Source organism: Acipenser ruthenus, chromosome 18 (assembly GCF_902713425.1).
Source record: "Acipenser ruthenus chromosome 18, fAciRut3.2 maternal haplotype, whole genome shotgun sequence".
NCBI lineage: Eukaryota > Metazoa > Chordata > Actinopteri > Acipenseriformes > Acipenseridae > Acipenser > Acipenser ruthenus.
The window spans coordinates 5,740,369-5,755,988 of record NC_081206.1 but is presented as its reverse complement, the minus strand read 5'-3'; the positions used below and the strand labels follow the sequence as shown (position 1 = coordinate 5,755,988).

Genomic DNA, 15,620 nt, shown 5'->3' with positions numbered 1-15,620 from the left:
GCATGTCGCCCTGGATAAGGGCGTCTGTTAAGAAAAAAATAATAATTTGAATACCATGACGTGCAAGTCTACAGTGAAATGTCACTTCGAAATTAAAGAAGTTGTCATAAATTTAAATTAAAATCCACATTGGCGATGTATCACCATATTTGATTAGGCTGCAGAGGTTAAAATACTATTAAATTAAAAGCCCTAAAAGATTGAAACATAACTGATAACTTTCAGGCTTTGAAAAAACTGATGCCACAACATCATTTCTAGACAACCTGTGGTAATTTACAAGGTCTCATAGCGTGCCTCAGTATATGCAAATAAATGTTGTCAATAACGTGTAATTGAGAACTATTACACATGTGTGCACTTTTGTTTTGTGAACAGGTATCTAACTCTGACGCAACGTGCAGGTAATATGTGAAACTCCAATCATACAATGGAATCATAAGCAAAATACGTGATACGCATTTATATGTATAGATATCGGAAAAGTGAGACTTGGCTAAAGCAAATTGTATTATAGTATGTCTTATTTTATGGCTGTGGTTCTAGTAACCTCCCTTCTGATTTTAAAAGGGTTTCATCCTATTAATTAAAACGCCTTCCTGATTGGGTGGATAGTTAATCCCAGTGGGCAATTCTCCCTACTAACCAGCAAGTGCGACGGAAGATGAGTCACATCCTGCCCAAGGCTAGGGCACGGCGCACTGTGCGGCTCCGTCTGGAAGAAGCTCACTTAGTTTCAATGAAACGTCTTTGATAGTTTTAACAGCACTGTTCATGTCAAAGTAAAGAAGGTCAAGAATATTACATTAAGAACAGGGGAAAAGCAGAGGAGCCTGGAAAAAAAGCAAGACCGCGAAAGAAAAAACTTTTTTTGCGAATCAAATTGACTTGCATTAGAAATGAACGTTGGAGAAGAAGGTATTTTCCATGGTGCTGATGCGAGAATGGATGAACTGAAATCAATAAGCAATGACGCGCTAATTGATCTGACACAGCGCTACGGTCAATCTGCTTTCAGCTTCGGAGCTGGCCATGGTGCTGGAAGTGCTGGGCGCTATCCCGGATCTGTAGGTGCTGATTTCCTTACGAGTCAAACAGCAAAGTCTACGGAAAGCGGAGGTGAGCACACAAGCGACGAGGACGACGACAGCTTCGGCCCGGTGGATTCAAAAGGAGGCCCCGCATTTGGCGAAGATAAACGCACCAAAAAGCCCAAGGAACAGAGATCACTCCGGCTGAATATCAACGCAAGGGAGCGAAGGAGAATGCACGATCTAAACGACGCCTTGGATGGTCTTCGGTCAGTGATCCCTTATGCTCACAGCCCTTCTGTAAGAAAACTTTCAAAAATCGCTACTTTGTTGTTGGCCAAGAACTACATCTTAATGCAGGCACAGGCTTTGGAAGAAATGAGGAGGGTAGTGGCTTATTTGAACCAGGGACAGACACTAACTTCTCCCATTCCCACAGCCCTGGCCCCTTTTGGACAAGCAGCCGTGTATCCATTCACCGGGACCGCTCTGGCCACCTGTGCCGAAAAATGTACTACTTACACCGGAGCACCTTCCAGTCTCTTCAAACACTGCAGCGATAAACCTTGACGGAGCTTGCCTATGCACACATCCAGCCATGCACCCATCTGTCAGTCTTTCTACTTATTTGCGTAATTTTGTTGGGAAAGGACATTGTTATCATACATAATCCTAAACTATATTTAAATAACGGCTGAAACGTTTCACCCAGATTTAAAATACGATAATATAAGATCTTTCTTTAGCAAAGACTAAGATTAGTTTAGGAAATGAGCATTCAAAAACGCTGTTAACCTTAAAGATGTCTCTCTCTCTCTTAATTTAACTTAAAAATCCTTTGCAGTCCTAATGAATCAATGTTCATGTCATTTACATAGTTACATGCGAGAATTATATTAGTGACAATGCCTGTTTTAGAGATTTGCCATAAATGAAAGTCTTATACCATTACAGGATATGTAAACGGTTTAACTGTGATCTATGCAACATCACTACATCGTGTAGATTATCTGTGGATGTGGATCTATTGTAATTAGTGTTTATAATGCTCGAGGTGTCTGTCGACTTGTACGGGGTTTTGCTACTAAATGAAATATCATTACATCAAATCAAATGTAAAAGTTATATTATGTAAGATATTCGAGCTGTGTTGAAAATGTTGACTTTGCTATTGAACAAATCACTCGATTGTACTGTATATCTGTGCGATACTTCTAGGAATCAAAGATTTGGATTATAAGGTCTTGATTTTAAAAGTTTTATTCGCTTGTGCTGCAAACATTGAATTTCATATATTGTTTATATGTATTTATAATTAAAAAAAATATGCCTGAATCGGATTTTTCTGAACTTTCCGCTTACTTATTTGTGTTGCTTTATCTATCTATCTATCTATCTATCTATCTATCTATCTATCTATGTCTTTCTGCGGGTCTTGTATTACCTCTTCCACTTCTACATATCTTTATGTTTTAAAGGTACACTAACTTCATTACAGTAACGATAGAGACTACACCATTTGTAGTTTTTATTTAAAAGTTGTGTTTTAACAGATATTTGAAATTACTGTTGCGTGTCAGAACAGTTCTGTATTCAAAGTTACTGTGTAAAACTAAATTAAAAAGCACAGTACATTTGTAAGCGAAAGAATACCAACACTAGGAGTTTTTAAAACGTCTACTAACAGACTTTCTTTTTTGTAGATTTGCAAATGGTCTATAATTCTGGAACAAAAAAACAACCTATCCCGGTTTCAATGACTACATCTCCGGTCGAATTATGTAGAATGTGTGCAGTTTGTTATTTTTTATAATAATAATAATAATAATAACAATAATAATAATAATAATAATAATAATAATAATAATAATTCATTAAATTGACACAATATTGTGTTGTAGCGTATAAAAACAAACAAAGTAATACAACAACTATAAAACAACCCTTAAGATCTCCATTAAAATATAAACTAAATAACTTTGCTCAAGTCCAGACAGGAGATACATATCATTAAACATGGTTAATGGTTGTTTGGGAGTCACCTATAAGAATGATACACTTTCTATAGTCTATCACTATATCTCTCTTGCTGTGTCAGCGTTGCTATAGGGAGGGGTGTAGAAACAGCGGGTGCACTGCCTGTCTTCGGGTATTTGTGTTACAAAGCCCCGATGCACCTACCCCTGCTATTAACCCAATTTCCACGGCTGTCTCCACTGTTATGCTAATTGAAAAATCACGTGGGGGCATTAAGACTCTCTCTTATACTTTCAGTTTTAGACTTTCAGTGAAGTACTGGAGTTCTGGGGAAAAAATAGATGGTTAACAATTTTTATGTTTTTAGAACAATTAAAAAAAACAATTAGCAACAATGACTCCTGTTTTAGGCAACCGTTCCATTGTTCTTATTAATAATAATAATAATAATAATAATAATAATAGCGGTTTAAAGAAAGATTACGATTCAGCGTCTACAACAAAAACAATATTGCACACATATAATTAAATTATGTATATAGATAGGCTATAATTAATACAATAAGAGTTTCTACTAAATAAAAAAAAAACAAATAGCAATGGGTCTTAAGTAAAACAAATATGAACAAATAAATAAACAAACGAATTTATGTTATTTACGCAAAATAACTCGGTTCCTCGAATATCTGCTGATAACAAACGTGTTTGAATCCAAAACTAATTTTTAATATAATTTGTGAAAGTGGAACGCATATTGCCCCATAGAAACGAAATACAAAATGCCCCAAGTTAGTTATCTTATGAAAAAAATCCGTGACGCCTTTTTTACATAATTGTTATTTATAGAATGATTAGTAGCCTATGTATTGTTGTTGTTGGCGCTGACGGTCTAAATAAGCATTACATAACCGGGTGTTAAACCAGCTTGCTGTAGTTAATGCAGTTTCATACTGATCAGTAAAAATAAAAAGTAAAGTTTGTGTTCAGTCCTGATGTTACTGAAACGCCTTCCTGTTGACAGAGTACAAGCACAGTCCAGTACAAACTGTGACATTTACGCATTACATAAAATGCATTTTCACTTAATTTACGTTTTTTTAAAATTACAAAACGTGACATACCACATACCAGTACTGTGCCAGGCAGGGACTGCAGAATTTGTGACAACTAATTAGTTAAGAGTTGTTCCACCATGAAGAGCATTGAGCGCACCGGTGAATGACTGATGCCTGTAGAACCGAATGAGATATTTCCAACGACAGGCCAAACAGTTGTTGGTAGAAAGAACGCTGACCTTTAAAAGGTAACATATTACAGTTTCACAGTAGTGACGTCGTAATACATGTTTTTTACACGGTGCTCCTGGAGAACAGCGGGCCCTGTTATATTAGGCCTTACAAGATTTAACCACTCTGTACTTCAACTCGGTCCTTGGCCAACCCAATGAACTTTCAGCTGACAAAAGGCGTTTTAGAAAATCAAATACATTTATATGCCCTATGCTATTTACTGTAATTCGGTTAATCGTAGAAAATTAATGAAAATAAAATAGATCTACATTTGCTGTTTTTTGAATGAATTTGTATTATCCTAAAACTCTTTCTCTCAGATAAAAAGTTAATTGATTTGGGTCTATAATTTAAAGATCACTTTGCTTCGATAACGTTGAACTGCCTTATACATTTCTTATTTAAATATAACAAATGCATATATACCTGTATTGGTTTTTATACCTGTTGAAACTTGTAAGACAAATACAACGGTTAGTATAATTATAAAAACAAGTTGGAGGCTGAAAAGAGCAAGTGTCTGAGCCAATGACAAAGGACTTTAAATTGTTCAGCCAATCACTGCCGCGTGAAGTTGAAGGCAGCATAATCAGGTTAATTCTTAGCTGCGAACGTTTAAAAACAATGGGTGCGTTCACGGAGAGAATTCTGTGCAGAATCTGACCAATTTAACCAATGATCTCCGTGAACGCACCTATTGGCTAAACTGGTCAGATTCTAAGCAGAATATGCGCAGAATGATATCCGTGAACGCACCCAATGTGTTCAGCAATAAACGTAGAGTTGTTTATTGAGGATCTTTCACGAGGTTGTTGTTCACCTGTGGTCAAATAACGTGTTGATGTGTTTAAAGCTCATTCCTTTTATTTACAAACACTGCAAAAAAACAGCACTTAAAGAAAGGTGAGTTAAATAAGTATGAAAATTCTTAGGCCTACGTTATAACTTTCCTGAAGACTAGCTGGAAGCTAACCCAAGCAAACTGTGTTTCAGTAGTCAGTGTTTTTGTGGTTAGCATTGTTTGTATATATTGGACATCAATTATCATTAAATCTAACACCTGACACTAGAACTAAATTCTGGGATAACCAGACTAAGTACAAACAATACAAAATGCGTTTTCGTTGCATTTGTTATAGGCATATGCCATACGTTTTGTACAAATTACCACGTGTTCATTATATAAGTTACACATATTGTACTGTATTATTTTTGTAATATGCATTTCTTAAAAAAAGTTAAATTCAATGAACCCATTATGTGGATATAACAGGGAAATCAGTGTATTTCTTGTGACTAAAAGTATTTGAGTTAAACTTATAATTGAGTTTAATGAATTTTGGAAGTATGAAACATGATTTTGCTAACTTCTGTAAACCCCCAAAACTGATTTTATTATTGCATGAATTTTAATATATATATTTTAATATTCTTAATTGAACGAAGCCCCTTAGTGTTCAATAGACTTGTGCCTACTAAAGGTCTCTTTCTGACTGTTTGCTGTATTTCTTTATTCCTAGGCTGCTTTAGTCTTGTCATAATAAAATGCATCTCTTGAATGGAGTCTCTCAAGCACGTGGCAGGTATCTGCTGAAAAGGCTTTCCTGGACAGCCATTCATTGGGGTTTGTCCTCGCCTTATACACATGGACACATTTGACAATACAATGGCGCACTATTCATTCTGGCATATGGCAGTGCTGTTTTATTTACTGATCTGACTTAACATCATTTAATTAGAATGAAGGGAAGCAAGCTATTACTTTAACTTCTGCAGTAATTTACTCGCTCCATATGTGCAGGACAAAAGAAAGCTTTCTAATGGGTCTATTCATTTACAACAAAGAGCAAATCCTGTATTATCTACTGCTTTTCAAGAGCGTGATCAAAAATGTGTGTGTGTGTGTGTGTGCTTTTTTTTTTTTTTTTTTTTTAAATGTATTATATGCTTTGTTTTAAATTGAATTTGTTTGTATTTTAGGACGATTTTACATAAACTCACTGCACTTTTCTGCTTGACCATGGTCCTTGTGAAGGTAAGACATGATGTTTCCTGCAATGTTAGTGCATGCATTATAAGAGAAAATAAACAGCCAAATGCTTCTGTTCTCTGTTACATTGCATGTGCAAATGTATATAGAAATACATACAAATGAGGTTTATGTAGCCTTTATAAACTAGGCAATATACTGTAATAACTGGCCTCACTACTCACTTCAGTTGATATATGTATTAATAGTAATGATCATGGTATGTTGGCCAGGAGTTTCCAATTCCCCTTTTCAAGTTGTGCTGAAAATACCCCTTCCTGTTATATATGCCAGTTTAAAGGACACACAGTATGGAAATACATATAATTTAAGAGTGAAAGGAAAATATGAAGCAGGCTTAATTACAGAAAAGATGATTATATTTCATTTTGATGTCATGCCTCATCATTACAGCAGGTTGGAAATAAGGTATTTTTTACTATCTCGGGTCTCTTTGATTATGTGTTCTCCCAATAACTGGGTAATATAATCTACAGAGACTATTGTTAAAAATAAGAATAACTGTGTTTGCATGTTTGGTATATTCCTATTTTTAGGTTGTTGCAGGTAGGCAATCTATCAGTGTGGATGTCAGAAAGAGAGACATCAGACTTAGTCCTGTGAGTACCAGTAAACATCTCCTGATATTCATATTAAGGGCATACAGCAGAATCATTTGCACCAGGATTTTTATCTGAAAAAGAGAGAGGTGTCATGCTGTAAGTAAAGAGAACAAACCGTCTTTCATGCATATTGTTTTACGTTTTATAGGATAATCAACCTTATTAATATATTTCACATAAGCCTAGTACTCTATAGCCGACAATAACAGCAAATGCTTGTGTCAAAATGCTGTTTTATTTACACAACTTATTATAATCTACACAAATTCTGCCTGGAGAAATGTCTTTTTGAAAGAGGAAGCCTGGTGTGTTTTCATCACATTCTATCATCAATGCATGTTATGCATACTTTATATTGTTTAACAGTACGCTTGACAGAGCCAAGCGAGCTATCCTTTAACATCATCTTAAAAGTGCAATGCTTCTATACTGTTAAGTTTAGTGATGGTTGTTTTTTGAAATCGCAAGAGAGAAATGTTTAGATTTCTTTCTTTTTTTTCTACAGTAACACAAAACACAGCGTGGTCCGCATGACATCATGCCCGCTGTTCCTCCAAGCCTCATATTGTCGAAAATAATGAAGGCGTAGTCAGTTGGTTCTGAAAAGCATTGTGATTCAGTCCGACATCCAGCTAGTCAGTCTAGATCCATTGGGACTCCATTCGTTATTTTAATAAGACGGGGGCAAATCTAGTATATGGCCGCAAACCCTAAGACGTATGAGCAAGGCGAAGTGTTTGCCCATTGCCACAAGGCACCTGACACGATAGATTTTAATTGGTGCCGTTATACCGAACGAAGGAAGAAAACAGCATATCGGTTTAATTTTAATAAATGATGTCTGGCTGTAACTTGATATGTCAGAGGTTTATAAATTCTACCAGTGTTCATAAGCCAGCGTTGGGAGAAGTACATTAGGAAGCAAGCGCGGTCAGCTGTAAAAAAGGTCACCTTCCATTGGGTGACAGCCGCACTAGGAGCTCACCAGACTCTGCTTGATGTAGTATCAGAGGTGACAATCAAGGCAGGCATATCCCAGACAAACAGTAATCACAGTAATGGTCCCTAGAAAAACAAACTGGTGGGGAACTTTGCAGAATACAGAATAGAGAGCTTCCCGTTTCCCCCACCATACCAGCAGAACGAGACTGTCACTCGTTCCAAGCAAGGAGGATGTTCATTAATTAATGACAGAACTAGTGTAGTTTGCCATTAATAATCCGAGAAGTGAAGAGCCGTGGAGGATGGCAGGTAAAGTCTGAGTTCAAGCTGGCTCACTTTTCAGGTAATATACATTAGCTTCTTCCAATTAAATGAAGATATCCTCTCCTCCCTCTCTCTTTCGCACAGCCTGATTCAAGCCTTGTGTTTAATTGTGCATTGAATAATTCAAGATTCTTTCTAAAGGAATATGAACGACTGTAGTTTTGTTGTGTAGCTGCTCTCCATGTGGAAATACATCATGACTTGTTAATTTCTAAAGTAGTACAGTATTAAAATAGGTCCGCAGCAGTACGTCATAAGCCAGCTGTAGCGAAAAAGATTGCCTGTAATTGGCCTGTCACAATTTATATTTACAGAATACAGAATTTACAGAATACACTTGCTACAGCAAGTTTCATGTTGGCACATATGGGTACAAAATATGAAGTCTGCAAAAAAAAAAAAAAAAACATGATCTGTCGTCTTCGATTTATTTTTATGTTAAATTTAGTGATTTTTTCCTAAAAGCAGATGGAAATGCAAACCATTTTTTAAATCTATATATACGAATACATCTAGTTTATATACTGTTAAGGAAGAACAATTGAAGGGTGTGATTAATACTGTATTGCATTTATGAGTCATATCTTCATTCAGGTAAAAAGTACAGTACTTGTCCAAAGAACTGCAGTGTCTTAGTTGCATGTTGTTTTAAACGTTTGCATCTTATTTTGTGTTGTGCTGGTGCAGATTGGGTACTGGGTTTCTCCCTAGAGATGGCTACTTGCATATTAGCGTACACTTTTTGGTTTTCACTTATTTACTAGTTTTGTTGATTTTGCTGTGTATGTTTTGCCTTTGTAAAGCGAGCTTCTGCTTTCATCAAACTCAAAACCTCACAGCGACTGAGGGAGCTCACCTTTTCAGGAAGGTGCAATTGCAGCCCAAAGTCAATAATCAATATTGACCATGTTGTTCTGATTTAATGTGGAGACAAATCCATTACATTAACATCAAACCGTTCTGTAAAATGGATTTGAAGTCACTACAATTCTACTAGTGATCACTGCAAAGCTGTCCCGTGACTAAGTTTACTGGAAGCAGCACTTTTTACAAGGGCACTATTTAACAGCGAGCGGATGTAGACCAGAGCAAGTAGGGGAATGAGATGCTGATAGAAAGCAAGTGAAAGGGAAGATTAATAGCATTTATCACAGCCGATAGACTTCCAGTTTCCTAATTAAAATTGTTAGAACATGGAAGTGGCCAAGGATCAGTGGCTTTTAATGAGGACCTTGTAGGCTGATTTGGGTCTAATTTTCTGCTTAATAAGGCCGGTTTAAAAAGTAATCTTGGAGGGATGGGACGCCTCTAAACCTGCTCATTATCAATAATAGCGCTTCACTTAAGCACTTCAGGAAATGTTGTGTTTAATTAATATAGCGGTGGCACGTGGATTCGCTGACAGACTGAGAAAAAAAAAATGATGAAGAACTTTCAAGGACACCAAATTCATTAAGCAGCTTCATTATAGCCTACATGACTGTTTAACTGTGTCATTTTAAAGCCAGTATCGCTTTTCGAAGTGTGTGTTGTGTTGTGCAATAAAGAAAAAGCCTTTTTAATTTTAATCTTAATAGCATTAACAGCCTCGTAATACGTTTGCGATCATTTGTTCTTGAAAAGAGAGTAAATAGAGAGAATGATAAAGAGCAGTGATGTGGTATTTGAACAGACCCTCGAGGATACGTCTCCATACCTGATATGAAGTGTGGAATTCCACTTTTTTAACTGGCTGACTGACATGTTAACAAATGTACATTTTTAAGAAGAAAAAAACTGCTCTCCTTAGTAAGCTAGTTGAGTGTTTGGTTTGAATGGCTAAGTGTTGCTTTAAATAGATTGGATAAAACGAAATACCCCTCAAGAACGCCTGGGATCTCCTTAATAAAAGAGACGTCCATTGCTGCTAGAAACTGTTAAAGTTTCAGTTTCCAAAGCGGCTCCTCCAAAGAGCTTGGTTATGACAAGGTCTGTGGTAAGCCACTACTTATAGCCTGAACGCTGTTTTATATCCTGAAAGAGTTAGATGCTAAAGACACATAAAGCTACTCTATCTCATTGCTGTAATCTTCTTACTGTGGACTAGGTTCAATATCTGTATCAGCTGATGGGGATGTGATGCAGTTTGGACAGCATTTCTTATTAAGTGAAGTGTGCGTTTTGTGACAAAGGAATAAACACATTCCAAGGCAGGAGTTGTACACTACAGTACCCCCCCCCCCCCCCTCCCCCTTTCCCTCCACTGTACCTAAGTTCCTGGACCTTCTTAAAATAACAGGTCTGGGAAGGTTCTTTTAAGGATGATTGCTCTTCTTCGTCTGTAATAGGATAGATTAGTCTGCAATTTACATGATGAGGTTAAAAGATGATAAATGGAGTGCCAAACTCATTGCTGGCAAATGTGGGGTATTATAAGAAATGCTTCATCTGCCATACAAAATTGGAAATATATAATATCATCTAAAAAAATGTATGTCCAAATATATATTTTTTAGCAGTTTAACTGAGGGCATGTTTTGCTAAAGACAGAGCTACTTGTTTACATCAAATGCTGTTTTGACAGCATCCCTTTCGGTCTTTCTGTTTATCAGTATAAGTCGAGGACAAATCCTGATGCTAAACTGATAGACATTACCAAAAGAATACATGTCTAAACGTTTTAATCGGTGTTTAACGTGGTTCCTTCTGAGCATTTTGTAATGACCTTGAGCAATCTTGAAGAGGAGCCAAGCTAGGAAAAGGGGCAGTCCTCAAGACTACACACTGTTGGGGCTTATTTGGTTCAATCCAATGTTGCTAAATATGTGAAATGAACTAACCCAACAGAAACACTTACATGCTGTACAAATGTAGTGTCACTTTTAATGTGGGAAACACAACATTTGTTGAGGTGCTGAACATGTTTTTGCCACGTGTCTTCTTTTTCTTTTAAATTTCATTTGTATTTATTTAACCAGGACAGAACCCCTGAGTCACATCAAATGTCCATGGGGGTCCTGGCAATGGTCCTGTAGGGTTATTGGTAGCTGTGTGAAGACAAAACCAGACAGGCTGGTAGATTGTGAGCTTGCTGTCCTCAGGAGCGATGGGCATGTTTTGTTTTGTAAGTGTTCATCTTTCTCATTAAAGTTTTATCTGCACCCCAGCTGGGGCGTTTTGCATTGTTTCTAGTGGTTGAATTAAGGACAAATTGACTTCTATAGTACAGTCGCTGAAGACAAGTGCCGGCTTATCCCCAAGGCAGAATCACTTAGATTTAACAAAGCCTTTTAGCATCCTTCTAGAGCAAGGGCAGAGGGTTTCACTGTAATCAGTACAGTGGAATTCACATACTAGGTTCTGGACAGTGTTGTTGACTGTTGTAACTTTGTTTTATATAGCCCATGTATGGAAATGTCAGCGTCTTAGAAAACTGAGCGCTTTATTCATGATTTGAGAGAGAATTCACGTGAATAGATTATAACGTGGAAAACAGATTTATTTTCAAGAAGGTATCTAAGTGTGTTTCGAGGACCTTTAGAAAGCAGGCATATGATTTGATGGTTGTAGATTTATTTCAATGTCTTTGTTAAAAAAGAAGTGGAGTCGGTGGATTACTGTGGTAATACATTAATCTTGGTTCTACTCCATTAAGTAATTTGTTATTGCAACTTTATAAATCTCTATTATTCAGATACTGTAATATAATCCTTTGTGACAAAAAGCATGGCAAGTCACTGATGGAAGACTATCACAGGCTGTTTTTTACACAAACACAAATACACATTAAGCCCTTCCTGTCCTGAATATGTCTGGAACTGGCACCTACCTACAGTATGTACAAAACGTGTGTAAAACTGTCACAGTTGTGGCTGCTCCATCCCAGATATTCCTCATTTGTAGCTCTGACTATTGCAAATACAAAACCAAAAAGGGAATCAATCGGCGGAACCAAATAAATGAAGCCATGGCTATCAAAAACAGAACAACGTAACCCCTGTATATGATGGAAGCCATGCAAAGCCAGGGGTGCCGCACCCCCAGCACCCCTAGTTCCAGTGCCCCTGGAACAATGACACTTCTGAATCTGGGGGTACACCAGGCATTTCCCTGTTCATCATGCTGCTGCTGGAGAGCTTCATGTTTAAAATGTAGCAGACAGAGGAATCTGTTGGCTACTACTGTACATGGGAATTGTATTTTGTATAGAGGGTACTTTGTGTTTGAGATAGCAAGATTTATCCTTCAGGTCTCCAAATGAGCAAAAAGTCATTTTTCTTCCTGTGATAATAGTTAATGTGTTTTTTGGTTGATGTCATTTTCAGTCTTAATTATCTTTCCTGGGTAATGTTTGTAATGACATTGCTGGCACGCTAAATGTCACATTGCAGCACAGTTTATGCAACTATTTCAGGAAGGTAAGCTTGAGTTTTCAGCTTGTTGTGAGTTTTGATATTCTGATTTTGTTTCTCAAGCAGCTAGTGTTAGCGAGACTCAGTTACCTGAAATCGGAATAAAAGAGAATATTGGGTTGTTAAACCAGAAATTTAAAATATCTTTTCCCTCTGTAAAACACTTTGCAAACCTTTATCTTGTACATAAAGTGCTGGAAGTGTATTTTAGAGGTAACTGTAAATATTGGTGCCCTTAAACCCACGCTAACTGTCCCTTTTCAAATCGGAATTAAAAAGGAATTGCTTAAAAGAAATATGTTATCTGCTTCTATTCCCTATGTAGGTCTCAAGAAAGAACCACATGTTTTCACACACATGTCTTTTCACTTCATTAAAGAAAGCTCTCATCCTTACTAGCAAGTGCTCCATTTTTACTCGCACTTCCTAGATCACTTCACCTTAGCTAACCCTGCTGGATCAAATCACTACTGTAAATGAACATTCCCCATTGGGCAAAATAGTCCTATTCATAAATAAAGCCACCCTTATGGAATGACCACTTTCCTTAAAGCATTAAAGGGAGTGCGCTGATGATGTCACTAGATGATGTCACCTTTCCAATGTATTAGTACATAGGAAGAAACTAAGCTTTGTTTCACTGGTTAAACTGAAACCCAGCTGACCACTTGCTTTTGTTTATCATTCTGCAGTTGACAAGAAAACAAATGCTAATTCTTACATGGAAATTGCATAGATTTGTATTATAACAGTGAGTGAATCGTACATAGTAAATGTTGGATTTATCTACAGCGGCTCAATTTTCATTTTAATCACCACAGTGGAATTCTTTAATCCCAGAGAGGTTGTTTGCAAAGGTTCATAGTTATGATTTTGTTTTATGTTTTGAATATTTGTAATATCACTGAGTAAGAGGATTACAAGAAATACATTGAGTGATTTAATCATGTTTTGAGTGGTAAATCGCTGAAAATGTAGAAAATGGACCTAAAGGATCACCTAACAATAATCCATATACCTAATACCTGACATGCACTGCTAAAAGCTTTTGTATGTAATATTTTATACAATCTTTTCAAAGAACCTTGGCAAACAAGGCAGGATAATCAATGGTGGTACTGTATGTACTGTAGATTTACTGATGTTTAAATCAATTAAATAGACACCATTGAGATTTCCTTCAGATCACAAACCACACAGTTTATTCTATATTTCCAACTGCCACAAGGATTGTATTGAAAGATGTTCATTTCCGTCAGCAACACATCGAGAGAGAATGGATTTCAGTAGGGATGCTGCCAACACAAGTTGACATTGGGGGCTGGTAGAACTCAATTTCTCCAATTCGCAGTGATGTCGGAAAGACCTAATGACTGGCCAATGCAAAACGGGATACAGGTGATTTTTGACTTTTGTGTAATGTCTGGCTGCAGATCAGATTGTAGACTGCAGATGGACCGGGCTGCAGTCCCAGATTGATAGTGATGAATGTTAGAGCAGAAGGATACGTGGCATCAGATGGTGAAGACGGTACTGACGATGTTCCTGAAGTTAGAGGAACTTCTTGTGCTTTCTGACCCCTTGAGTGTGAGGATATTTGCCTGTGTATTAAATCGTTTCTCCGTCACAGACAGCGGCTGATTAAGCTGTCCTGTAGTATGTCCTTTCCTGCGGGGTGAAACATGCTGCCATAATAAGAATCACATTAAGAGAGATTCACAGTTTGTATAATGCATTCTGAGAAAATGACTGCATGTGGTTTTAACTACATCTTGTGTTTTAAACTAAAGCATACAAATCAATTTCACTTCAGTAAAATTGTAAGTGGTCCCCTAGTGATTAAACCTAAAAAGCTACAAAGCTTAGAAATATCCAGGAGCTCAAGGTCATTAGCGTTATTTAAATACATGTATTCAGTAGGATGTCTAGGCAATTCAGAGCCCACTTCCCTTTAAACAAAGCTAAAATACTCTTAAAAGCACACATGCATTTTCTAGGGCCAAGGTAAGGTGATGTGTCTACCTGAAAGCTGCAAAAGAAACATTATTACACACTGCGAATTTCCAATGGAATTAAGCCCAAAATTAAGCATTATCGCTCAATGAGCATGGTGGGATTTGTCTGTGCTATTCTCAAAGACAGCCGAAATGCCTCTCCAGATTCACAGGGATTTAACCTAACCTTGTTCGAGCTGCAGATACATCCAGCAAATGTATTATATTGTAATTAACAATATGGCAAAATACTGATACGTCGGCAGTCATCTTATTTACAGTAGTACATACTGTAGTAGTCTCTATAAAACCATTGTAACTACTGTAAGGGTTAGCATTGTGGCTTCATGACAAAATGCAATGTAACCCCTTTTGTTGTCTATTTCAAACCTGCTATTTAGTACATAGTAAACACATTGGTTACAGTAGTTTTTTGTTTTTTTTTCTAACAGTGGGAAATAGTGACTAAACACAGATTGATTTGAAAAACGTTTAAAATAGAAACTTGAATGTCCTTTCTACACCTTAAAACTCTTCTCTTAAAATTGTATGATTCTTATCAAAGTGAAAAATGTAATTGGATAAAACCGCATCATCCTACAGTATGATCCATTAATTAAATTCTGGTGGGCGTGTGGCTACTGCACACATCTATTCCCAACAGCAGTAACTGTCACGCCATGCAAGTAACAATTACATACCAGGCATATGAAATCTATTTAAAACTGTACGAGTTACAATTGTGCAGTGTAAAAATGCTTGGTTTGATTCAGTTATTTGTTTAATTCACCGGTAAGTTAGCTTACTTCAAATTGAGCTACAACTTGTAAAAATGAGATTCTCGAGGATGCATACTGTATTTTGGAGCTGCTTTTCAGTAAAACCTGCACTGATCCTAAACTGTGGCATGTTCGACTGATGTACTGCATTCCCCTTTCAATAGCCTGAATTCATTGCAATACACAACAACTGGTAATATCCACTTGATCCACCCTTGATTACACGCCTGGCAAGCTCACA

General features: G+C 36.9%; 1 protein-coding gene across 1 annotated transcript; it reads left to right on the top strand.

Moving 5' to 3' along the window:
• The first annotated feature begins 674 nt into the window (after positions 1–674).
• Positions 675–2,365, top strand: LOC117964394 (class E basic helix-loop-helix protein 23-like). Its single transcript, XM_034907722.2, has one exon. The coding sequence runs from the start codon at positions 900–902 to the stop codon at positions 1,599–1,601; it is 702 nt and encodes a 233-aa protein (XP_034763613.2). The 5' UTR covers positions 675–899; the 3' UTR covers positions 1,602–2,365.
• The last annotated feature ends 13,255 nt before the right edge of the window (positions 2,366–15,620 follow it).